The following is a 27,913-nucleotide window of genomic DNA, read 5'->3' as shown; positions in this document are numbered from 1 at the left end:
GTCCTGAATGGCCGGTACTGAGGAGACATCCAGGGATCACAGCGGGGTTTTTAAAATGGACAATGTGAGGGGACATATGTATATTAAAAGTGTTGTGTGTGTGTGTGTGTGTGGGGGGGGGGTTGGGTATGGCGCGCTATATATCTAACCCCCCCAGCGCATTAATAAAAATATGACCCCTGCCAGCGCATTTATATCTATATATCTATACCCCCCCCCCCGTCAGCGCATAATGTGACCCCACCAGCACATTTGTCTTAATTTTCCATTGCAGCGCTATATGTGAATGGTATAACTATTAGAATTCATCCAGCAGCCGCCAGCCAGATGATCCTGACAGATATACTATTCATTCATAGTGCCAGAAGCTGCATATGTATATAGATGTGCTGGGGGCAGACATATAGCGTTATCTGCCCCCCACAGCGCTTCTATATACATGGACAGCCGCCGCGCTATGAATGAATAGTATACCTGTCAGCATCATTGGCCGGGCGGCTGCTGGATGCGCTGCTGACAGATATACTTGTCACATACAGCGCATTTGTGCAGCGCTATATGTGATATCTGTCAGCAGCGCATCAAGCAGCCACCCGGCTGATGATGCTGACAGGTATACTATTCATTCATAGCACGGTGGCTGCATATGCATATAGAAGCGCTGTGGGGGGCAGATAACGCTATATGTCTGCCCCCCCAGCACACCTATATACATATGCAGCTGCCGGCACTATGAATGAATATTATATCTATCAGGATCATCTGGCTGGGGGCTACTGGATGCGTTCTGATAGATATACCATTCACATATAGCGCTGCAATGGAAAATTAACCTCTTGAGGCGTACCTGTACGCCCTAAGCCCGGTGTGAAAAACGGGGTCACGACGTGACCCCCCCCCCATCCCACCGGGTCGGTCCCGGCTGCTAACGATAGCCGGGACCTTGGGCTAACAGCGTGCGGCACCGCCGCGAGCTGTTAACCCTTCAGACGCGGCGATCAAAGTTGACCGCCGCATCTGAAAACTAAAGTAAACGGTTCCCGGCAGCTCAGTCGGGCTGATCGGAACATCGCGATAAAATCAAGATGTTCCGATCAGCTGGGACGCAGATGGAGGTCTCCTTACCTCTCTACGCGGCGTCCGATCGTCCCCTATCTGACGGATCCGTGCAAAGCTATGGCTTTGCAGGGATCAGCATAGGAGATCAGTGTGTGCAGTATTATAGCTCCCTATGGGAGCTATAGCACTGCAAAAAAAAAAGTGAAAAAAAAAAAAGTTAACAAAGGTCATTTACCCCCTTACCTATTAAAAGTTTGTATCACCCCCCTTTTCCCATAAAAAAATAAAAATAAAAAAACTGTGTAAATAAAAATAAACATATGTGGTATCGCCGCATGCGAAAATGTCCAAACTATAAAAATATATTGTTAATTAAATAGCACGTTCAATGGTGTGCGTGCAAAAAAATTCCAAAGTCCAAAATAGCGATCAAAAAGTCTGATCAATACAAAAATGGTACCTATAAAAACTTCAGAACACGGCGCAAAAAATGAGTCCTCATGCCGGCCCGTACGCGGAAAAATAAAAAAGTTATAGGGGTTAGAAGATGAGAATTTTTTACATATAAATTTTCCTGCAGAGTCTGTTCCATGATGGGGGTAGTAGTACAAACATTAATGTAATCTCCCCAGCCACCGGCAGGCTCCTGCAGTGGGGAATTACTACTCCCATCATGGAAACAAGTCTGTTCCATGATGGGAGTAGTAGTAATCCCTCAGCACTGCAAGAGTCTGTTGATGTCACCTCTTCTGAGCATGCTAAGTAAAAATAACGTCAGTTATAATAACGGGCATTAGTGGGTGTATTTACTAACGTCCCTCGGCCATAGACTTCAATGTTAAAAATAACGTCCGTTAATATAACCGTTTCTTGGGACGGGCAAAAAATTAGTGCATGTCCCGTTATTTCTCCCGTCACAACTAACGTCCGTTAGTCATGACGGGCTATAACAGGTGATAACGGGTAAACGATTGACTTGAATGGGTGTTAATAATTATTTTTCAAAGGTATGTTTATTAACGGGTGTACTTCATAGTGTTAAAGCACCCTTACTTCTATGACTGCGCTCCTACAGCTATGTTCAGCTACTGTGATACTAACTATATAATACAACTGTACTGTTATTTAACCCCTTAACCACAGGTTTTTTCATTTTTGAACTTTCGTTTTTTCCTCCTAACCTTCTAAAAATCATAAAGCTTTCAATTTTCCACCTACAAACTCATATGAGGGCTCGTTTTTTGTGCCCCCAATTCTACTTTGTAATGACATCTCGGAAAAAAACAGGAAAAAAATGATATTTGTGGGGCTAAACTGAAAAAAAAAAAAAAGCATTTTGTAACTTTTGAGGGCATTTGTTTCTACACAGTGCACTTTTTGGTAAAAATGACACCTTATCTTTATTCTGTAGGTCTGTAAGATTAAAACAATACCCAACTTATAAAGGTTTGATTTTGTTTTACTTCTGTTAAAAAAATTATTATTTTATGCACAAAAATTTGTAGGTTTAAAATTTCCTCTTCTGACCTCTATAACTTTTTATTTTTCCATACACGGGGTGGTATGAGGGCAAATTTTATGCGCCATGAACTGAAGATTTTATAGGTATCATTTTTGTTTTGATGGGACTTTATGATCGTTTTTTAAAAATTTTTTTTAGAATATACAAAGTGACCACAAATATGCAACTTTGGTATTTTTTTTTACGTATATGCCATTGACCGTTCGGTTTAAAGGGTACCTCTCATCAAAAAAACTTTTGATATATTATAGATTAATGTATGCAGAATAACTTTACAATTGCATGTTAAAAACTATGCTTCTTTCTATTTAATTTTCCACTTTGAAGAAATGACCACTAGGGGTCTCCCTACCAGTCCTGGCAGCAAGCATTTCAGACTCATGCTGGAGTCCTAAACACTACAAGCTGCCAGTCTGCTTTGTTCACAAAGGAGAACACTCAGAGCTGCCAGCCTGCTTTGTTCACAGCCTGTTTGGCTGTGAACAAAGCAGGCTGGCAGCTCTGAGTGTTTAGGACTCCAGCATGAGTCAGAAATGCTTGCTGACGGGACTGATCGGGAAAAATACAATAGAAAGAAGCATATTTTTCATTAACATGCTATTGGAAAGTTATTAAACATTCATTAATCTAAAATATATCAAAAGTTTATTTGATGAGAGGTACCCTTTAATTGAGGTTATATTTTTATAGTTTGGACATTTACGTAAGTTAAAAAAAAAAAAACTTCTATTAAACTTTATTTTTTAACACCTTATTAGTCCCCTTAGGGGACTTTTAATGTAGGGACACAAGTAACGGATCCGCAGCGTATTTTACACTGCAGATCCGCCAGTGACCGACCCATTTTGTGCCTCCAGCTGTTGCCACCCCGTTCCATCACCTCGATTCGCCCCTGGCCTGCTCGCAGAGGCACAAACCGCAACACAGGGGACCTGCGAGTCACCGAGTTCACTCAGACATTGTGGAGCAGCCGTGATGTCTGAGTACACTGCACATGCGCATCTGCTCCGCGATGCCAGAGTGCATTCGCCAACTCGCAGGTCCCCTGTATGGCTGCTCATAGCGACAGATTGCCGCTGCGAGCAGGCCAGGGGCGGAGCTAGGCAGGGGAACAGGGGAAAAATGGGTCGGGTCACCGGCGGATCTGCAGCGTAAAATACGCCGTGGATCCGTTACATGTGACCCTACCCTTAGGTGGAATCATTAGATCTCATACAGATCAATATAGTTCCATAGAACTACATTGATCTGTGTGCTCTGCGCTCTACTGATAAAGCCTGGTCCAGCCAGGCTTTATCAATCTCAGAGATGTGGATGGCAGAGGAAGAGTGGTAAGTCCTTCAGCTACCTCAGCAGTGGATCGTCCCCCGCATAGACCTGCTTTTCCTGCCAGAGCTACACATATAAAGGGGACCCACCTTTATAATGTCTATACACCCAAATAGGGTATATGGACAATGGTTGTCATGGTAAGACAACCCTTTAAAGGGCTGCTCCAGGGAACTACACATCTCGTTTCCTGTACGAGGCCCAGTAAATTACCTGTCCTCGGCTTGCTCTGACCGCACATTTACTTGGCCCTGTACAGGAGATCATGGGGGTCACAGCGGTCAGACCCTCCACGATCACACACTTATCCTCTATCCACAGGATATATTATTCTTATATACTTTTTATTGCATATCACAAAAATTTTCAGGGCTAGCTGTCAGCAAATGAAAGCATGCCTGTTTACATATAGAAGTTAAAAATTCATGCAGACCCATAGAGTTTTCTATTATTTTTGCCATTCTAGGTAGACAATATTCTGTCTAGATTCCAGCTCAATATACAGTATTTTTCCTACAGTGATACATTTCTGCAAACTCTTGACACAATTGTATCAGATAGTCAAATGTGGAAGAAGTCTCCAGATCTCAAAGTCACGGCATATCACTAGGATGGATATGCAATGACTATGATCAGTAGGTGTCTGATCTCCGAGACTACCACCAATCCTGGGAATGAAGGGGATGTTAAATTGCTGTAATGTTTATGTAAACTTACAGAATGTCCCCTGAATGCAGATGTCAGGAATTGAGCATGTTTGTTTATAACAACCGTTGTCTGCCACAGTTTTTAGTCCAGCAATAATACTAATACTGTTAAAAAAAAATAAAAAATAAACTTAAAAAAGCACATTTAAAGGGGTACTCCTTTCATGCCCCCTCCCATCGGCTTGCATTGAGGGGGCGGAGCGTGACATCACATGGGGGCGGAGCCGTGACTTCACAATGCTCCGGCCCCAGTGATCACCAGTAATCAGACCTGGAGCGAACGTGCTACGGGGACTGATTTTAACAGGGTGCTGCGTGCAAGATCACTGGGGTCCCCAGCGGCGGGACTCCCGCGATCAGGCATCTTATCCCCTATCCTTTGGATAGGGGATAAGGTGTCTATGCACTGGAATACCCCGACCTGCATATTTATTTTTTTTGCATATCATGCTCCAAAAGAAAAGGAGCTTGCTCCTCACTGCTATCCACTGGATGTAAACACGAAAAAGAAAAACACAGGAGGGCACCTAGTGAGGACAATATGGACAAATTAAATCAAAAGAGGAAGTGGAAGTGAAGTTTCCTTTTGGAGGACCTCCTCCAAATATTAACAGAAATATCTTAAAACATGTTGATACTTGAAAAGCAGCCTATCAGAGTGGTACTGCACTTTTTACTGCATAGTGAATTTGGCATGATTTACTCAATAATGGTTCTTCATTTGAAGAGAAGATTTTAGGCAAAGAAATAGAGAAGACAGAATCACATACTTGCTCACAACTACAGACTTCCAGGCTTTGGTATCTGCTCCTTCCAGCTGCGGCCCTCTGCTTTCAGCAATACTCAGTTTACTTCTGGCTTCTTCTAGGTTCCCTGAGAGTTTTTCATTGACCACCTCCAAATTTCTTTTTGCAATTCTTAATTTCTCTGTAGTTTCAGTTTCCTGCGTGTATCCAAAGAGCAAAAACGTGAACCTAAGTATGCAGGGTTACCTTCACAATTTCAAAATAGGGCTGTGATAGAAGAAAGATTCTTTGCTTAGTGTCCACCTCTTAGTGCCAGCTACACTCAGCACCAACAACACAATCAGCACACACAACAAAAAAGGTAGACATTAGACAGGAGTTAAAGGGGTAGTTCCACTGTTAAATATGAAATTAAAACTTATCACACATTCACAGGGTAGGTGATAAATAGCAGATTGGCAGAGGGTATGACTGTTCGGCTCCACATCGATCATGAGATTGGGAGTCCTTTATCCCTCTAAGAGTAATGGAGTGGCTGTGCATATGCTCAGCGGCTGCGCTTATGTATCTTTCAGTCTCATGGCAAGAGAAAGGAGGGACAACTGAGGACAGGTAATAAGTTTAAATCTTGGAATATCCTCTTATGAGAGTGTTTCCTTTTCTCCCCACTGTTAAAGTGATCCAGTAAGTATCCATACTGTCAAACAAGAACACTTTAAATAGCTCAACATAACAAAATTAAGTGGTTTCTCCAAATTCGGAAGAGATGATATCTTTGCCTTGCACAAACAAGTAAAAGTATACAGTTAGCAAAAGCAATACATGTTTCTAGATAACAATGCTTCCAGACAGAAGCATTGTTTGCAAGTTCAAAGTAATTGGAACACTGGCTATACTACCCAGATGTGGCAGAAAGAGAAAGTCATACCAGCTGCCCCCAAATTCCTGAGGAGGTAGGTGGTGGACTTGGAGCAAGATTTGGAGACAGCGGGCACGGAGGTTTCCATTTGCACAGTGAGGTGCATACTAGTCTTCATGCCTAAACTCCAATCCATACACCTCTACTGGCCCAAAACTACAAGTGACTTCTCAATGAAACTATTTTTTGGGCCTGTGGATCAGCAATGTTTATGAAGGAGGAAGAATAAAGCATGCACTAAAAAGAACACACCACCTACAGTGAAGCATGGCTGTAGCTCAGAGCTTCTTTGCTTCCTCTGGCAATGGAAACCTGCAACATGTGGACGACAAGATTGATTCAGACTTGTCTCAGGAAATCATAGGAAAAAACGGGGCATCATGTGACCTTCCAAAAGGACTCTAAGATTCTAAGCATACCTCAAAGCCCATTAAAGTTTTGGAAGAAGTCCTGAATAATTCTGGAGTTGCCGTCACAGTTGCTCAACTTGACCACCATAAAAATTGTTGGTGAGATTTCAAAACACGGTTGCAGCACTTAAACATAAGAATAGTAGTGAACTGAAGGCTAATGCCCATAAGGAATGGGCTACGATTCCCCAGCAGTGCTGACAGATGTTGGTGTCTGAATATACATTACGTTTGCTGCAAGTCATAACAGCAATAGGGTGCTCTACTAAGTACTTAAAGGGGTACTCCGCTGCTCAGCATTGGGAACAAACTGTTCCGAATGCTGGAGCCGGCGCCCCCTCCCACAGATTTACATTGAGGGAATGGGGCGTAACATCATGAGGGGGTGGGGCTATGACATCACAAGCTCCCAGCGCCGGCTCCAGCATTCGGAACAGTTTGTTCCAAACGCTGAGCAGCGGTTGTAAGATGCTTGTCATGAAAGGGGTTGAATAATTCTGAGATTGCAATAGTCATTAAAAGTGTCATTGTGTGTTAAATTTGGAGAAACCGCTTGTTATATTAGTTGTCTTCTGCTATTCTCATTGTTCATGTTTGTTGTTTTGCTAACAGCTGAAAGTTTGCAAATTTTACCTAATTTACAAATTGGGGTTAAATAATTTTGATTAAAATTATATATCTGAGAAGCCTCTTTCTGCAGGGGAGGTAAAAAAATATATTGTCAGCTGCCAGAGGGGGGAGAAGACAGATTCTGCCAGGAGCCCTCTCCCAGCAGCTTTTAGTTTTTTATGCTAGAAACACAACAAATTGCATGGTTATTCACAGCATTTTAGGACTTTTGGTATGAAAATGATTCACGGAATAAGTCCCTTTAATGACTAAAATGTTCTCTGGTTGAATAGCACAAACTGAGAAAGAAATGATTTTCTCCTCAGAAACAGGTGAAGTAGTAAGACTCTTCACAATGTAATAGTAAACATGGAAGTATATAATAATCCAATAATTACATTAAATCAGCATATGCACGGTTAGCTGACATGTGATCTTGTAAAACAATGTTTACACTGTAAATTGTCTAAATGGTTTAATCACATATGATGGCTACAGCTTACAAATGACGCAGATCACGGATATTCTTTTCTTACCGATTTGAGTTCTTTCCGAAGTCTCTCATTTTCAGCAATTACTTTCTCCATGCCTTTTGTCTTTGCTTCATATCTCATACTTAGCTGTCCACCCACATGCAGCTGTAGCTTTTCAAGTTCTGACTAGGTGGGCAATGAAGAAAATGATTATGAAAAATTGATCTCACACAACACCGAGACTTGTATTAATGTAGAATTGAACATAAACTACAGAAGAATAATGCATAGATTCAGTTCACAATGAGTGTTCCTGACATAAAATGGTAAAAAGAAATTATCAAAAGGAAGACACAATGCAATATGGCAAGGATAATACCTTACAAAGGGAAATAAAGGAGGAATTGTAACACTCTACACATTTATGAACTATCTTCACGTAAACCAGCTATTACTATGTTCACTCATATCCACATATCACATTAAATAGGTTATCCCATCAGGGTGCCACTGTCAAGCTGTGCCTCTTGAGCTGTATACTCATTACATGGACATCCATCAGTTCAATAGCTGCCATCCTATATTATATTTTCCCTCTTAAATCTCACAGCTTGCCTTCTTTTTTTATTCTATTATGCGGTCAACACCAAAAACTTCCAAAAGTACCATAGATTCCTAAGGCAGACAAACCCCCTTTGTCTTATAATTGACAGCAAATGTAGCATATACCAAGGTTTCGGCAGAGATACAGATGCAGCCTTTAACGCAAATGTAAAGGATAAGATAATATCTTTCCAGTACAGACATATAAACTTTTTTTTCTTTAAATATGTAAAAGGTACTCATGTGCCCAGGGGGTGACCCCCCACACAACAAGAGCCCAGCCGGTCTATCTCCTCTGACCAACTTCGTGTCTGCTTGCATAAGCCTACCAACTTTCCTTTGACTAAGAGTTCTGGACTGTAAGCGAACATGGTGATAGTGAATAAGTAAAGATGACCTGGCTAATCCTGGGCTCTTTCTATGCTGGGAAACACCCCGTGGACACTTGAACCTCTTCACATATTACCAAAAGGTGTGCCCCTGCCCCCTATCCTGATGAGAAGGCCATGTTTTTTTTTTTTACCTGTTTAGCTGCTGACAGGGCCAATTGAAATCTAAAGAAAATATAGTGCAAACTTTGAATCACTGGACTCAAGTAAAAAAAAATAACTGGTAAATATAATTGGAGGAAAAAAAACTTTTATTGTTATTACGGAGGCCAACAGAAGAAAATTAAAGAAAAAATCCCTGTCTGACCAAAATGTCATCCATCCTATGGCTGTGTGTGCAGGTGTCGTTCTACAATACTACAAAAACAATGCACTGCAGAATAAATGTTTCTTCATAAAAATCGCAAGGTGGTGTTATGAAAGTCAATGCTTCATTATGTTTTCTTGAATTCACAGACTCAAAGTCTGAACACCTTCTGTGGATTTCAATAACTAAGTGCAGATACACATAACTGTCACTATACAACTATTCAAATCAAGAAGGATAAAAAGATATTTAGATATACACTGACAAGGTTTTTTTTTTTTTTTTTTTTACAATAAAAATGCTTTATTATGGAGAAACGAAAAGCTATAGTCAGAATAGTTTTATAAAAAAAAATAAAATACAGCTCAACCTGCAAAAAAAAACAAGCCATCATTTGTCAAAAAAGGAGTTTAAAGGGGTATTCCAGGAATAAAAAAAAACAGGCCTTTTTTCTTTCAAAGACCTCTCCCTGTTTGTCTCCAGGATGGGTGCGGTTCTGCAGCTCAGTTCCATTGAAGTGAATGGAGCCAAGTTGTAATACCACACCCAAAGTGGAGACAAGGAGGGAGCTGTGTTTGAAAGAAAAAAGGCCTTTTTTTTATTTTTTATTCCTGGATTTAATCCTGGATTTTTTTAAATCATTTACACTAAAATGGACTTTCTTTTCAAGACTGCACAATGAGATACTGTCCGTCCTTTTCAGCATACATAACAGTATCTCGCTTCAGATTTAAAGGAGGCTCCGGGCCCTTGAATCTTACTAGATAATCGGTTGGGCCGTCCTCACCGGTGCAGGTTATCTTTTCAGGAGCTGAGAGGGTCTTACCCCCCCATGCCTCCTGGTGACCTTAATCGTATGATTGCCTATTTGTGCTTATCTTGAGACTGGTTTATTACCCATCCTTCCATCAAGCTGCATCTCTGTATCTGTCCTCCTTTTTCCTCTTTCTTGCCCCATCTAACCCTTTTGCCCTCTTTTTTTTTTTCCTTTTCTCCTACCTTTTGGAGCAGTTGATTGTTTTATTTTACATCAATAAATCTGCTAAGCTTGTTTACTATCAGTGCTGTGCACCTGTTCACCTTTCTTGCACTGTGGCATGCAAAGCATTATTTCTATTAATATTTTAAAATTCTGAACAAATAAAAAGAAAAAAATAAGTCTTAGGGTGCTTTCACACCACGTTTTCAGCCTACGTCTGCCAGATCCGGCTGGGGGGAGGTAAAACCGTACGCTCCCGTACCCCAGCCAGACCGGCACTGAAATCCATTCACTTTAATGAACACTTGCAACTTATATTCTTTTCTGGTTGGTATCCTCTAAGGGTGCTTTCACACCACATTTTAAGCCTACGGCTGCCGATGCGGCTGGGGTACGGGAGCGCACGGTTTTCCCCTCCCCCAGCCAGACCGTCGCTGAAATCCATTGACCTTAATGACCTGACCGGAGTCACCGTTTGACTCTGGTCGTCTCATTTCTGCCCCGTATCTGGTTTTGTGACCGGACCTAAAACCGCAGTATACTACAGTACGTGCGCTCCTGTACCCCAGTCGAACCGTCAGCCGTAGGTTTAAAATGTGGTGCGAAAGCACCCTTAGAGGATACCAACCAGAAAATAATAAAAGTTGCAAGTGTTCATGTTATAGTATATACAGGAGAAATACCATAATATACAGTGAGCAACTACTACAAATCGCATGGACCTTACAAATACTCAGACCTGACATGTTAATAGATAAAGAGCTTGGACATTCAAAATCTAAAGGTAAAATAATAAATAAAAGTATTCACCTATCCTGCATCTACTTTTCAGAAAACCCCTTCGGGTAGGGTCACATGGGAGCAGATACACCGTTGGCAGTGCCACGACAGAGTGAGTTCTGTGTTGCTGCCGCCGTAGCTCTGCTGCTGCTGTGTGTGTCTACTCGTATCGGCAGATATCCCATCAGCAGTCACAAGCGGACACACAGAGCTATGGAATCAGGTGGGAGTTCACTCTACCGTGGCTCTGTAACTGTCAGCAATGCATCTGCAGCGTCACATATTCTGTGGATGCGCTCCCGTATGACCCTGCCTTATAGTGATTGTCAGTGAATGTTTACTGTTCTCAAGGTTTGCCAAATAGTTAGCACAGTGGTGGATATACCATAATGTACAACTACACAAGGGGCAGAGTAGATAAAAGGGCCCACTGCTGCCTTATAGTCAGCTTTTTAATGTCTAACATGTATACTCCTGATTTTAATGCCTTATTGTTAAAGAGACTTAATGGAGGTGGCTTATATACTGGCTCTACACAGATCCTGTGCTGCCTATACCCGGCCCTGAGTTAGTACACTGAGTGAGTCAAACATACCAGACCATTATGAGCAGTACGGGCTAACCGAAAAAAAGAGCCATGCTTGATTTTTGTGCTACACGTCATCTTTACCTGTCTTGTCACAGATATTTTTACACAATGGGAAAGGTATTACCTTAAGTTTTTCATTTTCCAATTCCAGTTTGGAAAACTTTTCGTTTGCCAATACTCCAGGGGCCTTCTTCAGTTCCTCATTTTCTCTCTGAACTCTTTCAACCACTCTTTTCATTAATCCTATGGTCTTTTCCAGTTCTGGAATGGTCTTTCCACTTCTTCCAGCCTATTGAAATATTCACCCCAAAAAAATGAAATTCATCATCTATTAGTTATTCTCACAACTACTCTTCTAGGTTAATCTTATATAACATGCACAGATGAGATACAAAACTACAGATATAATGGTATATGCCAAGACAGCTATAAAAGTACAGTATATGTTTGTTACCTGGCTCATAACAATGCATCATTGCTTCCTTATGGCCAACTATATAAAGATCAGGGTAAGTGATCCTTATAATATTAAGAACTCCTGGATCCTTTAAACTGAGTGGCTCTAAATACTGGTGGAATATGAACTCTTGGGAAAGAATGAAGGACAGACAAACAGGGGAAAAGCAAGACTACATAGCTTCATGAAACTTCTCCCTGGTGTGAATGCCCTATGTTCCAATTCCCATAATGACTATCAGGGTTATCCATCACTAGGGTTTCTATATTGTCCAATGAAATATGCAATAAAATACAACAGCTATTGTGGGAGAAAAAGAAGATAGTTTTTTATCAGAAATTTCCATCTTTTTGTTACACTAATGATATATGAATTGATAAAAGATTATGCAAAAAAAACAAGCTTGCTGTGCGTGGTGGTGGCAGACACATCAATACAGCCAGTGAGGCAGGTGAGAATGTATGACTTCTCTCCATTACTGTAATGCTCATAAATTATTGAAATTGTTATTATGATTTTTTTTTCCATTGCTGGATGTTTTGTACAGTATGAGGCAAAGTTTGGGATTATATAAAAAGTAATCATAGTGGTATGCAGTCACTTCTAATTGATTTAGTTAAATAACCATGGACATGTTTTTTTTTGTTGCTAAAGAGGCCTAATCAAATACACTTAGGCTCAGGACTTATCTGCCTGAGGACAAAAACTGCCTGATCTGCCCGTAACAACCAATCACAGCTCAGCTTTCATATCTTAACTCTGGAAAAATGAAAGCTGAGCTGTGTCTTGGAAAACACAACAACAGAAGGTGAGCAAACTGATCTATATTTCATAGTCTGCATCACCTTGAATAGATATACTACTCTATTGGAAGCCACAACAACTTTTCAAGCGTAAGGGATTGACCTCGGTTGTGGTGCTGCCTTCCGGTGATCGGTAACACGGGTACTCCGGACCGATAATAAGTGGAAGTCGAGTGTAATAGAAAATTGCCACGTCCTTGGGGGCCAATCTGGAGCCATTAGTATGGTGGGAACGTCCTCCGCTTTGAGCTTCCTCAGAACCCTGGGAAGGAGCGGAAGGGGGGGGGGGGGGGGGACAGATAGGGCAGGGCAAACCCCGCATAAGGAATCACTAGGGCGTCCATGGCAAGAGCCAGGGGGTCCCGGGACTTTGACACACATGGAAGAACCTTCCGATTGTGTCAGGACGCGAAGAGGTCCACGTCTGGAATGCCCCAGAGGTCGCAGATTTGCGCGAAGACCTCCGGATGTAGAGACCACTCGCCGGGATTGGCTAAGGACCGGCTGAGGAAGTCCGCTTCCCAGTTGAGCACACCTGGAATGTGAATCGCTGAAATGGCCGGAACCTTGTTTTCCGTCCAGAGGAGAATCTTTGTCACCACGGCCATGGCTGCCGAGCTGCGAGTGCCGCCTTGCTGATTGATGTAAGCTACGGCCGTGGCGTTGTCCGACTGGACGCGGACAGGGCGGGTCTGAAGCAGGGACTCCCAATGAAGAAGACAAAGAAGAATCACCCTCAGTTCCAAGATGTTTAAAATAAAACGTTCCCCCGGGACGAACGGGGACAATGATTCATTGAAGAAGTAGGGACCAAAGGGCCTCCCGAAACTGCTTCACAAGAGAAGGAGATCGGGGGGCCCGGGACTGAAAAAAAATCGATCCCTCGGAAGGGAGGCAAATTCGATACGGTATCCGTTGGACACCACGTCCCTGACCCAGGAGTCCTGAATGTGTGTGGTCCAGATGTCTCGAAAAAGTAAGAGACGGCATCCCACCCGAGAAAAATCTGCGGGTGGGGGCTTCACTTCATGCGGAAGTGGGTTTGCGGTTGTCCGATTTGGCCGCAAAACGTCCGGAACGGTTGGTGTCCGACTTCCAAGACGGATGCGCCCGGAACGATGAAGCCTTCTAGTCCCGCGAAGGCGCCTGCCCAGACCCCTTATTGAGGCCAAAAGTCCGAAAGGACCGGAAGGAAGAGGACTTCCTCTGGGAAGTAGTGCAAGCCTTATTTTGAGGCAACAAGGAACTCTTACCCCCCGTCGCCTCAGAGATAATCTCGTCAAGGCGCTTGCCAAAAAGACGGGTACCAGTAAAAGGAAGCTCGGTGAGAGACCTTTTGGAGGCGGCACCGGCATCCCACGCCTTAAGCCACATGGAACGGCGGAGGGCCGCTAGGTGACCAACAGCAAAGGCAGCACAACGGGCTGACTGCATAGAAGCTGTACATAGAAAGTCCCCAGCTTTAGAGCATTGGAGAACCAAAGCAGACAGATCCTCTAGGGAGGATCCCGCCAGGATACCCTGACGGAGTAGTGAGCACCACAACGTTAGGGCCTTAGACACCCATGCAGAGGCGAAGGTAGGACCTTCTTGTCCGTCGGATCCTTGAATGCAGCCGTGTCTGCTAGTGGCAGAGTAGTAGCCTTAGATAGCCGGGAAACTGGTGGATCCACCGAGGGAGGGGAAACCACCTTTGAGACAAGGTCCTTGGCGAATGGATAACGCGCTTGAACCTTCTTCATTCCCAGGAATCTCTTGTCAGGATGTCTCCATGCAGATTCCAGAAGGGTGTCAAATTCAGCGTGAGAGCTAAACATTTGAGGTGCTGGTTTAGCACAATGAAAGGATTCTTCAGGAGTCCCGTCCGAAGATCCTGGGTCCTCTAAGTGAAAGGTGTCTCTTATGGCCGCAACCAATGAGTTCACCGTTTCAACTGTATCCGAGCAGTCCTCTGAGTCAGATGCCGATTCGGAAGCCTCATCCGCCCGTTCACCAGGAGAATGTGAACGAGTGGAGGCAGCCCTGGAGGGGGGCGACCCTGATGGGGTACGCGGCTCTGGCGAGGCAGAGCGGCGACTCCGGGAATGTCCTTTGGAGGAGCGACGTTTGTGATGAGATGACACGGTAGGGCGGGACCCACAAGGGGAGCACCCACGTCTACCTGAAGACTCAATGGAAGAGTCAGAAGAAGCACCCCTAGTACGCTTGTGAGATCGTGAAGCATGTGGAGAAGAGGAGCGGGACCATTTAGAGGGCTGGCGTAGGGCAGACACCACATCACGGGAGGCCTCAGCCACCGAACGGGAGACTTGAGTCAAATCAGCCATATACTGGGATAGGGAAGAAACCCAGGCTGGAGCGGCGGCCGAATCCACCGGGACTGAAAGAGCATCCGGGGGTGCCAGGGGGTCTGGGGGAGCAATGCAGCAGGCAGAGCAAGTGGGTTCAGCAGAACCAGGCAATTACAGCTCTTACAGACAAAATGGTAAACTAAAGCTCCAGTTGTCTGTTTAGAGGGAGGAACAGTTCTGGGTACAGACATAATGAAAAAAGAACTCTCTCACCCAAGTCTGTGTCCCCAGGGCAGCTGCTGTGAGGAGAACTCCGCTCTAGAGTAGATAGAGAGGGAGAAACAACCAGCCAATAGCCAGAGAGGGGCGTGCCAGGAGCAGGGACACTGCTGATTGGTCCGTGCCACTTACAATCGCGCGCACAGCGCTGATTGGAGGACAATTCGCGCCTCCTGTAAGCTCCGGCGGCCCTGTGGGCGGAGCTAAAGCGCCCCGGCCGCCGAAGTGCGAGAAGAAACACAGTAATGGCGCCCGCTCCTTGTCCCGAGCGCACATGTCGTTCGCGGAGAAGTGAGCGGGCGAGACATATATTCGCCGGCAGCAGTCTGCTGCCGAAAGTGAAAGTAAGTCGGCGCTTCATGTGCCCACACAGTATAAACGCAGCGGCTGTTAGCCGCATAGTAAAACACACACATACACATATAAGCTTGTGAATAAACTGCCCCATCCAAAAATGCCACTGCTCGCCCCAGAAATAAAGATAAAGCCCCTTATCCAGGCCATCCCCATTAGCCCTGAAAGGTGGGCCAAAAACTGAGGATCTCCAGAGGTTGCAAGGCTGCACCTAAAGGAGAAAGGGAATATATACTCACCTCAGTCAGAAGAACTTACCTAATGGAGTTTTCTGTGAGGACTTCAGTCAGCTTTCTGTCACCTGCATCACGCCGAGCTACCATGTGCAAGCGAGGCGAGCAGGGAATAGGGGGACCCGGACCCATGAGGTACAACCCCAGGCGCTGACCGTTGGCGAGAGGGGGTTAACAGCACATATATGCAATGTCTGTGCCCCCTCAATTGCAATGGGGAAACAGTGAGCCGCAGTTCCTGAGTCCCCACCTGAAAACATGAAAGAAAAAGGAATAAAAAACTAACACATCCCTAACTAGGAAAATAATAAAACATAAGACCTGGTCTGGAGAATTCCAGACCATGTCCACCTCCTTCAGACACGAAGCTAAAACTGATTAGCTCAGGGCCTGGAGGCGGGTATATCCTGCTGGGAGGAGCCATAGTGTCAAACCTCCTAGAGACAGCAGCATACATCCATGGTCTGTGTCCCCCAATGGAGCCGATCGAGAAAGGTATCTTTATTCAGCCGGTAACACAGACGCGTTTCGAGGTAGCAACCTCTTTTTCAATAAGAACAATGGCTTTACACTGAGTAGTGCGAGTGACAGGTTTAAAATACTAAAAACGGCGCCAACGGCTCCTGACGTCAGGGGGCAGGGATACCCGACGTAACAGGTTATACAACATATTCATAGTAAAAGTTCTGAAATTCAATTAAAAAGAGACTATTCTTTTAATATACAATGTTGATGTCGTTAGTGTATGTTGGAAAATGAAACAGTTAAAATATTAAATAGTGTGCATATGATGCATAGAACGGCCAGCGATGTCAGCTGTCAGCAGTGCGCACTGAAGTGTTTGCGCTCTGTTGCTGCCAGGGCTGCTCACTCACACTACTCTGTGTAAAGCCATTGTTCACATTGAAAAAGAGGTTGCTACCTCGAAACACGTCTGTGTTACCGGCTGAATAAAGATACCTTTTTATCCACGTCTGCCTGCAAACTCTTTCACTGCTGTGGATCACGCCTGGCACCCGGTAATTTTCTATTACCCTCGACTTCCTCTATAGTGACAAAGAAGGTTCCCCAGGACTGGCGCATGGCAAATGTGTTGCCAAAAGGTGACCCTGGGAATTACAGACCTGTTAGTTTAACCTTGGTTGTGTGTAAATTGTTTGAGGGTTTTCTAAGAGATGTTATTTTGGAATATCTTGATAAAAATAAATGTATGACTCCATATCAGCTTGGCTTTATGAGGGATCGGTCCAGGCAAACTAACCTGATCAGCTTTTATGAGGAGTGAGCTCCAGACTGGACCAGGGGCAATCACTGGATGTCGTATATATCTGGATTTTTCCAAAACATTTGATACAGTTCCACATGAAAGGTTTGTGCATAAAATGAGAGGGATCGGGCTGGGGGGGGGGGGGTCGGGGAGAATGTGTTTAAGTGGGTAAGTAACAGGCTCAGTGATAGGAAACAGAGGGTGGTTATTAATGGTACTTATTCTGATTGGGTGACTGTTACTAGTGGGGTATCACAGGGGTCAGCCTTGGGTCCAATTCTATATAATATAATCATTAATTACCTTGAGGAGGGGTTGAATAGTAAAGTAGAAATCTTTGCAGATGATACTAAACTCTGTAAAGTGGTAAACACAATAGAGGACAGTGAACTGTTACAAATGGATGTGGATAGGTTGGAGGTTTGGGCTGGGAAGTGGCAGATGAGGTTCAACACTGATAAATGTAAGGTAATGCACATGGGGAGGAAAAATCCGGACTGGGATTATGTATTAAGTGGGAGAACACTTGGGACGACTGATGTGGAAAAGGACTCCGGAGTCTTAGTTAAATTAGCTGTAGTGACCAGTGTCTGGCAGCTTCTGTCAAGGCTAATAAAATCATGGGGTGCATAGATGCCCACGACAAGGAAATAATTCTACCACTGTACAAATCACTAGTCAGACCACACAAAGAATAATGTGTACAGTACTGGGCACCAGTGTACAAGAAAGATATAGTGGAGCTGGAGAGGGTTCAAAGACGGGCAACCAGGGTAATACGGGGAATGGGAGGACTACAGTACCCAGAAAGATTTTCAGAATTAGGTTTATTTAGTTTAGAAAATAGAAGGCTTAGGGGAGACATAATAACTATGTATAAATATATCAGGGGACCGTACAGAGATCTCTGTCATGATCTATTTATACCCAGGACTGTATCTATAACAAGGGGGCATCCTCTACGTTTAGAGGAAAGAAGGTTTCTACACAACCACAGACGGGGGTTCTCTACTGTAAGAGCAGTGAGACTGTGGAATTCTCTGCCTGAGGAGGTGGTCATGGTGAACTCTGTAAAATAATTTAAAAGGGGTCTGGATGCCTTTTTGGAGAATAATAACATTACAGGTTATGGATTGTAGATCTATAGGGACAGAAGGTTGATCCAGGGATCTATTCTGATGCCATATTTGGAGTCGGGAAGGAATTTTTACCTCGAGTATAAGGTTTTTTTTTGCCTTCCCCTGGATCAACTCAGTAGGGATTCATTAGGGTTATAGGTTGAATTTGATCAACTCTGGTCTTTTTTTCAACCTTATGAACTATGTTACTATGTTACAATTTTAATAACTGTCTTCTCAGATCCAGTGTCTAACAGCTGTTTCCCACTATTTAGTTCCTGTTTTACTGTCTTGTTAAACTTTTCAGAGGGTGGGCCACACCTGCTATTCAGGAGAAGTGAAGTAAGCTCACTTTTCCTCAACCCAGTGTTTTGGCCACAGGGCACATAGCATGCCCACAAACCCTACCATAGATGTCAATAAATTATCTCCAGAATACTGTTGTAAAAGGATTGGCTACAAGATAAAATTCAAAAAGTGAGGAACAGGGGTAAAAACTACTAAATAAATAAATACGGACACCCTGCCAACTCACCAATACCCTGCCAGTGCTATTTTGAGTATGCTCAGGTCCCCGCTGATCTCCACTTCCTGGTTTCTGTCTCAACACAAGAAATTGCCCACTGAGGTAGATCACTGCTCTGGCCAGTGATTGGTTAACTGGGCTGCCCAAAAAGGGACCAGGGAGTCTACATCAACGGTGAGGGATCAGTCAGGTACTGCTTTAAAGTTTTCTCTGTTCTTTCTATTTTTAATTATTATATCCTACAGGACAGCACCAATAATAAGCCCATAGGGTTGCTGTGCTGCTGTAAAGACCCTAAGGCAAGAGCTGTCCCATAATTAGATGCAGAAAATACAAGAAATACAATCAGAAATATATATTTATATATATATGATATGCTTTAGTCTCAGTATATCAGTAGTCAATGTAGTCGACAAGTGTGCATATTTTGCTATGTATTTTCTGCAGCTGATTTTCTGCCGTTTTTTTTTTTTTATTTTATTTTTTTCTACTGCTTATTTTATGCTGGTAGATCAATGATAAAATACACAGCTAGGTTGACTCCAATGAGGTCTGCAGCAGATTTTTCACTGATGAAATTCCGCTGGTTCAAACTGGCAGGGGGAAACAAACTCCTATATCTTAATTAAATCAGCCCATGTGAACGGACCCTTAATATATAATTATACATAGTACTCGGCCTACTGTAAATACAAAATTATATGTGAAGCCCAAAACAGATGAAACCCCTACACGAAACAAAACCTCTACACATGGACTAAAACACATTTTACTATTTAAAAGGATTGCATACAGTTTCAAGTGATTCACCTGTATAAGTATTTTTTAGACCCTCACTGAATTACCTGAAAGGGGGTACCCTACTGGGGTCCCCCATGATTTTGGCTGCGGCACCCCACTATCACTACTGCACAGAGCAGACTCGCTCTGTGCGTAATGACGGGCGATACAGGGGTCGGAGCATTGTGCCTCAAAGCTCCGCCCCCGTGTGACATCACAGCCCGCCCCCTTAATACAAATCTATGGGAGTGGACGCCCCCTCCCGTAGACTTGCAGTACCTGACTGATCCCTCATGGATGATGAGTTTGCTTTGTGCAGTGATGACAGCGGGGTGCTACAGCCGAGATTGTGGGGGTCCCAAGTGGCAGGACCGCCGCGATCAGACATCTTATCCCCTGTCCTTTGGATAGGGGATAAGATGTCTAGGGGCGGAGTACCCCTTTTAATTGGCTGATACCAAATATCAGTCAGTGTTTTGCTGCACTTTTTATTTTTTTTTTATACGAGTAATAGAAGTGGTTAAAGAACATCTGCAGCAAAAGACAACTTATCCCCAATCCACAGGATAGGGGATAAGTGTCTGACCACTGGGACCCCCCGTGATCTCCTGCATGGGGCCACAGCTCTTCCGTGCAGGAGGTGTGCAGCCGCAGAGTGACGTCGCGGCCGTCACGCCTCCATGTATCTCTATGGGAGAGGCGGGGATGCAGTGTTCGTCCCTGCCTGCCTCTCCCATAGAACTGTATGGGGAGGGGGCGCACCGTCGACCACAGAGAGGTCGGCACTGCGCACATAAGCTGCTTACATAGAGCAGCAATGCGGGGCCCCGTTTGGGAGATCAGACACTTATGCCTTATCCTGTGGCTAGGGGATAAGTTGTCTTTTGCTGCAGATGTCCTTCAACTGATCTTTTCTTTGTGATCTAGTTCTTTATGACTAGTACGGTAAGGTAATAGGGTATGCGTGGACACTGTTTAAAATAATTTTTGCAAGACAACACTCACCCCTCTGACATTTCCAAGTTTACGTTCTGCTTCCAGTTTATCTTTTTTAAGAAGATCACACATTTCCTTAAAATTTTCTATTTGATCCTAAAAAGTCAAATATGAACAGATATTGTTTGTTATCAGAATGGTTCTCTCTCTCTTTTTTTTTTTTTTTTTTTTTTTTTTTTTAACAACAACACTGGGGCTGACATAAAATAAAACTTGAAAAGGATTTTAAAAGTCAAATGTGATTCATGGATAAAGAGTGCTATATCAAAACTGGCGGATAAAAGTGTTAATGATGAGGAATAAGATGAGCTCAGGAACGTGCTAACTCCTCCTTAAATTCCCACAATACCTTTAAACGTGGCAAGTCTTTATTAGCCTGCTCCAGTTGAAAGTGCAGCTCAACATTTTCAGCAGATAGTCTCAAATTCTCCTTCTGTAGTTCCATTTCTCTGCTTGATGGGGCCTCTGATCCTACACCTGATGTCTAGTGGAAACAAAAAAAACCTTTAGAGTAAACTACATTATTTACTTCACTATAATGAGTTTTCTACACACTGGGTATAACTTCAGGACACAACTAGATGAGCAGGGCCAGAGACCTACCTACTGCTAAAGGATAAACTATAGCCAACTACTGAATAAAAGATTTGGATATGGAAGAAAGACTCTCACACCTGCAGAGCATTGAGATCTGAACCCATATTCAGTTTCTTCACGTAGTCATTCTCAGTTGCATCCTTTCCACTCATAAGTGACACATTTTCATTAACATTAGAGGAAGGAATAGTACTTTTGGCATTGCAGGTTGTAGAATTCATCTCAATCAGCTTTTCCTCCCTTGTCTCTCCATTTATACTCAGACATTCTTCATTGACATGTTGCCTTTCCTCAGTTTCTTGAGTTGCATTTGTTGTGCTGGGTTTACTGGATAACAGGTCAAGGGTATTTTGACAGGCAATGTCACCAATAGACTCCTGTTCGTCGATAGCTTGTGTGCTTCCAATTCCTGAAGCGTCACCCAGCCCTGGGGTTGCTGTTGTACTAACAGGAAGTGATGTATCCCCTGGTCTGGAAGAGTGTGCTTCATTGGCAGACACTGATGCATCACATGATCTTGGGGAAAGGGTGTTGCTGACTGGTGAGGTTGTACCTGGGGTTCTAGAACTTGTTGCATTTTCTGTTCTACTGCAAACAGCCAATTCATCACCTAGATCTGAAGCAGATTCACTTCCTGCTACAGTGGAGGCATTATCTGGATAATGTACAGCCAGACAAGGATTCGAGACATCCACACGATCTTCAGCATTTGTCTCTATGTTCTGCGTAGCACAGGATGACAACATTTTTATGTGCTCCTCTGCACTGTCAAAATCATCCTCCAGTCCAATTGTTTTCTTTCCTTTTGTTCTTTTAAAGAGGCTCCTTTTTGTGTTAGGAGTCAATGCATTTTTTGGTTCACAAGTTTTGTTGTCACGAGAAAGATAAGTGGCCTTTTCTGTATCTTCCTCTACATTCTGAGATGCAACATGTATCAATATTGTATACAAAAAAAGAGAAATTAAGAAGCATGTATATGACAGGACATGTTTCTACCCTGCTCACTGCATTATTCCTTTAGAAAGAAAATGGTCTGGCAAATGTCTAAGTCTGTTGCTTTGTGCGTGTTGGTTATGCTAGGGGCGGTTGAATATAACAAGTGGACAAAATGTTGTGAAGTTTACAATTATACAACATTTCTTTAACATTGTAGTGTATGAAGAATAGTTCAGTTATTCACTATTGTAGAAATGCGTTGTCCTGTGGATAGGGGATACATTGTGTTCCCTTAAGTACCACTTTCAAGTTCAAATTTTGTTGTTCTCAAGTTGTGGTATAATCATACAGTACATAACTAAAAATATGTCAACACATCTACTTTTTGAACTCCTATAGAAAAGATTAAACATATATAGGACACAGTTGTCTTCTTCCTGTGGTAAGATGCTTTTCTGATCCTTTTCTAATGTAGTAGGAGTTCATTTACACTCACATCTGCCAGAACAGGTTTTCCCTTTAGGGTGTGTTCACACATGCATATTTTGCTACTGATTGAAGTCAATGGGTTGCTAAATCAGCAGCGCAAAATACACATATGTAAACATAGCCTTAAAGAAGATCTGTGATGTCTTTTGAAAAATGTAGCTGTCAACATGCACGTCTTAAGGTTCTTGTACCTTTTCTATTTCCTAAACCACTGCAACCTTCCCCAACCTACTGCATCCGAACATACTAATTTGGTTCTAAACTGAGCACTCACTTTCACCCCCAGTGGACAGCGGTGACTGTCCCTTTGACAGTCTTTGGATAATGTTACAGTGTACAGACTGTCATGGAGATGCTCACCACTTCTAACTTGTCAATGGGGTGTGAGCCTAAGCATTCTCCCCTTTGATACCCGAGTGGTGGTCACTGCCAAGTTGACAGTCTAGGCCAAATCTTTCTAAACTTTTAATGTTGGTGACACTCTTTTTACAATGCCCAATGTGATACCAGTATCAGCATTACAAATGAGGCTGCTATCCCCCTGTGCCATTTCATACCCCTCTTCATCATTTCCTGTGCCATTTCATTTTCCCCTTCATTCTTCCCATGCCACTTAATCAACACTTGTGTCACTTCATTCCACCCTTATCACTCCCTGAGTCACCTTATTACTCCCTCTTATCACCCCCTATGCCACTTCATTACCCCTAATCACTCCCTGTGCCACTTCATTCCTCCCCTTGTTCCCTGCTACTTAATTCCCCTTCATACCATTACTCACCAGGCCTATACCTGTTAGAGCAGTTCTGGCGCAGGCGTAGCACAGGTCCGATGAGTGATATCCTCCTCAGTGCAACATCAGAGGCCTCACTCATCAGAAGTATTTGCAGCAATCACAGCTTGCCAATTTCAAATGGCCCAGTGACAACTGTTTTAGTTTAGCAGCATGTGCTGTGGCCACTTAAGAACAGTGACCAGCGGAGACGCTAATGTGGTCTAGGTCCTAATTAGCATATTTGATGTAACTCTAAAATAGGTTAGAGGTAGGTGATGCTGACAGCTGGAATTTTCAGAGGACAATGCAGGTCCTCTTTAAAAGACTAATATACTAGATTTTAAAAATAATTCCTGTTTTATCAGTAAATAAAAAAAAAATGGTTGCTGTAGGCCTCTGCATATATTTTTATTAGTAAATATTTACTGATGGTCGAGTATGAATCGATGCTAAGCAACGGTACATAGAGAACAGTAAACAAAACACTTCAAAACCACAATCTAAATCATTTCAGCAAGCCATACATATCACAATACTTACAGAGGGCCTTGAAAGGCTGTCCCTCGAAAGCTGGCGTTCCAATACTTGGATCTTTTCTTGCAGATATTGATTTTTTAAATGCAGTTCATCCACCACTGAATCACGTGGTAAAGCCTGCTTTGTTCTATGGGAAAAAACACATAAAACAAATCACATAATTTAGAATTAAAGAGTATAACAGTGAATAATATTTAAAAAAATTAGAAGTAGACAACCTTATTTGATTTATCTGAGACAACATTTTCTTCTTTGGTTCACCATTTGGTTTACAAACAGGAGTTTTCACCTAAACTGTATATATGGCCTTATATTTCTAATACATATTTCTAATATATATTACCTTGGTAATTTTGTCTTTTTATGGACATATATGTTCTCTGGATTTGTTTAATGCTTCCCTAGAGTTGGAGTGATTATGAAACTCATTTTATAGTCTTAACACCTTCTTCTAAGTGAAAAAACTTGTAATCCTGCTCGACTGAGAAAGAAGTGCAGTGTTTTTCTTCATCCTTTGCTACAAGGTTAACAATAATATATTTCCCTGCTTGTACGCAGAGGTTAGGCCTTCCCAACCACATTATTACATTGTGCATCCATGTGTAATGCCTCTAATTATCTCGAGAGTCTCCAGGACCCTCGATTCTTCACACATTAACCTGGCAGATTAATTCCAGTGATGCATTTCAGCTGTTATTCTTAAACCAATTACAAAAGGAAAGTCCGTTTTTTCTTTTTACTATGTGTATAATGTGTGCAGCGACTTTATGCAAGGGTCACAAAATATCACATTTAATCCTGTGCCCTTTATGTTAATCTCAGATAATTGAAAATACATATGCTAGATTAAGGGATATTTTTTGGTTTATACTACAACATGCTTTCTTTAACTATTGTGCACATGCCGCTTCTCTGGAAACCCACTGCCTCAGGTGATGCAATGTCCATAGTAAAGTAACTTCTAATGGTAACTTGTCACAGTCAAGTTGCTGCATCTTCCAATGTTTCTAAGACTGTATGCTCAGTGTTTGAGACATTAGTAGATGTGGTCACTGAACTTAACTTTATCAAGTAACTACTGGACTGGATGCTATTATCATTACTCGTGTAAAACCATGTGCAATGCATTTATTTAACTTTATTAGGGGGGGCAGGGGGGAGCTGAAACCTCATGCTCCCGTATGCAATTCATTTCAATGAGCCGGCTGGAGTGAAACGTTCGGTCCGGTCGGCTCATTTTTGCGCCGTATGCGCTTTAACAACCGGACCTAAAACCGTGGTCAACCACGGTTTTAGGTCCGGTTGTAAAAGCACATACGGCGCAAAAACGAGCATACGGGAGCGCGAGGTTTCAACTCCCCCCTGTCGTATGCGCTCCCGTATGGGAGAAAACGTGATGTGAACCCAGCCTTATATATGTTTTGCAAAATTGAGAAGATTACAGAAAATATAACTTTCATGATCCCTGTCATATCAGCTCCATCAGATAGCCTATATGATTCTTAACTTATTTGTTAATTATTTTATTATCCCCCAAAAATGGGAAAGTAGTCTGAAAAAACTGAAGTGTTAGTACTATTTACATAGTGATGCCTAAATGTAATCTCCCCCTGCCTTTTGTCTGGCAGCTCCTGGCCATAATCATCATTAGCATTTCATTGCTTAGATCAGGGCTGCTGTTGTGGTACAACTCCTTTCCCAGTGCTGTGATCCTCATGCCTCTCTATTTTCTTTTCCGCTCACAAAGCACCATGCAAGCCCAATACCTCAATAACTAGCCCCTCCACATGGCATCTATACTACTTTAGTGTATATCAACCCCAGACACAGTGCCAGCCTGTTCAGTCTAAGCAGTGTCCCTCCTCTCTGACATCGCCATCCAGACATGTCAAAGAGGAGGTGGGCTTGTAAGTAGGTGTCCTGGTCAGAGAAGTCCGGGAAAGAAAGTCCATGTATGTGTACTACTGACGAACAGCCTAGCTCTGGTCCTGCCCACTGAAATAGAGAGGATAAGAAAAAGCTGTACACTATGGAGAGGACTCTTAGGGGCTAGGGGCTCAATAACAGCTGTATTAAAGAGGTTTTCCAGAAAAACCTATTGCAATAAAACATCAATTGCAATAAAAACAATAACCTGCACACTTACCGACCTTGCCAACCCTGCCAGGATGTCACTGAATGCTGCAGTGCTGAGGAAGCAGGTAAAGGAAGTATGCTGGCTTTTATTGCTTTATTGCACAGGTAGTTATAGGGTTTACTATGATGTAACAAAACTAAAAATTTTGTAGGAATTTAATATGAATGGGACTGCTTGAATTATTCAGACAGACTTTATATGTATATCTATGCTCAATAGAAGAAGCACGTAAATATTACAAATGCAAATAGGTACAGTGATGTTGAAAAACCATACATATTAGCGATACATCATTATTTCCAAATGCCATCTACTGTTAGATTTCATTCCAATGTCATGTATGAATTCTGCACTGCTTCAGACATCTCTGTGGGTACAATTGTTAAAAGGACAAGATGTAGGCTAATGTATGCCTACCGTGAGATGTAGATTATACAAGTCACTAAGGAATATATAAAAGCTCAAAGCAGCAATCCAAGCTCTTTCATATAGACTGTGGCATTTCAAGGTGACTTCTATTTTCCTTCTCTTTCAAACTCTCAAAACTTTAACTCCTTATAATACAGGATAAGTAATAAGCACATTTTAGTGTTGTGTACAAATCTGCTATTTATGTTTAATAATGTTACACTTTGTGAAAGGTAGACCAGTGAGTAACAGATGCCAAGGGCTGAGAATTTCAGAGAATTTGTATGTCGCTTTCTGGATTGGATTCCAAGATAGTGGGGTGTGAAAATGCAATGAAGATATCACACTGCTGAGAGCTGGTGACAGCTTGGGTTCCCTTTATGTCGCATTCTCCACTTCTAAGTATATACAGTATATTTAAAGGAACTCTGCCACCATGAATATGCAGTCCAATCTGTTAGCACCCTGCTATACAGCCGAAGATATGTAGATTGATATAAGATTCAATATAACTTGTAACAAATTTAGGCACACACTTATTGATTGATTGATATCCTTATTCTGTGCTTTGCGGTGCAAAGGGCGGTCTCACTCAATGATTGACAGTATTCCCTACATAAGCATGCACACAGTGATATCTGTAATTCAGTGATTAGGACCTCCTACTAGTCTCCTAAATTCAGAATAAACATGTATAGAAATTAAATCAAATAAAATTCTACTGACTATTTTCCTACATGCCTATATATCAGTTTTCTTATTCTTCCTAAGGTGTATGGCTAATTCAGAAGATTTTTTTAAAGGAATAAAATAACACTGCATTTCAACCACAATATTGTTCTACTTGACCTTAGCCGATATCAAGAATTGTAAAAAAAAATGTGTATAGAAATGGCCCATACTTCATGTAAGAAATTTCATTTTCTAAATCAATATTCTTTTTCCGGAGTTCTTCAATTTCTCTTTCAGACTCCACAGCTCTTACTCCCACTACTTGATCCACAGTTACACCACGAGATTTTAGTTTCTTTTGTAACACTATTTTCTCCTGGTCAGCTCTATAAACAGAATACAAACACTTATTAGCACTTAAAAGAATACAGTAAAAAAAAAAAGGGAAAACAATATTATATTATAAACGGTATATTTAGATATCAAAATCAAAATACATATTAGGTATAGGTTCAGAGACTGTTGTTTTTGCTGAATTTTCCTTGTAATCCCTTAAGAACCAGACCAATTTTCGTTTTTGCACTTTCGTTTTTCTCCTCCTCGCAATTTAATAGACACTAATCTTATTTTTTAATCTACACACCCATATAAGGGCTTATTTTATTTATTTTTTTTGCAGGATCGATTAGTGTGATAAAGGTAATTAAATGTTTTTTTTTTTTTAACCAAATAGAAAACTTTGTACTGCCTCCTGTCCAGTGGTAGAGCACATACTTACCTCCCTTCTCCCCCACTACACCCACTGTTGGATCTTCTGGTCCCGCTGTGCTCCCGTTC

General features: G+C 42.4%; 1 protein-coding gene across 2 annotated transcripts in view; it reads right to left on the bottom strand.

The window, feature by feature from the left end:
* Positions 1 to 27,913, bottom strand: part of CEP290 (centrosomal protein 290) — a 222,731-nt gene that overhangs the window by 12,192 nt on the left and 182,626 nt on the right. Inside the window, exons 42-48 of one of the 2 annotated variants that reach the window (XM_056574395.1) lie at positions 27,307 to 27,462; positions 23,863 to 23,986; positions 20,875 to 21,009; positions 20,535 to 20,621; positions 11,546 to 11,710; positions 7,838 to 7,960; positions 5,388 to 5,560 (exon numbers count right to left, since the gene is read on the bottom strand). In XM_056574395.1, coding sequence (XP_056430370.1) covers positions 5,388 to 5,560; positions 7,838 to 7,960; positions 11,546 to 11,710; positions 20,535 to 20,621; positions 20,875 to 21,009; positions 23,863 to 23,986; positions 27,307 to 27,462 — 963 coding nt within the window. The remainder of the gene's footprint in view (positions 1 to 5,387; positions 5,561 to 7,837; positions 7,961 to 11,545; positions 11,711 to 20,534; positions 20,622 to 20,874; positions 21,010 to 23,862; positions 23,987 to 27,306; positions 27,463 to 27,913) is intronic. The other variant, XM_056574396.1, reaches the window with a different exon arrangement.

The sequence above is a fragment of the Hyla sarda genome, chromosome 4 (assembly GCF_029499605.1).
Source record: "Hyla sarda isolate aHylSar1 chromosome 4, aHylSar1.hap1, whole genome shotgun sequence".
Classification (NCBI taxonomy): domain Eukaryota; kingdom Metazoa; phylum Chordata; class Amphibia; order Anura; family Hylidae; genus Hyla; species Hyla sarda.
Note: the sequence above shows the minus strand (reverse complement) of the source record. Positions and strands in the feature narration are given on the sequence as shown.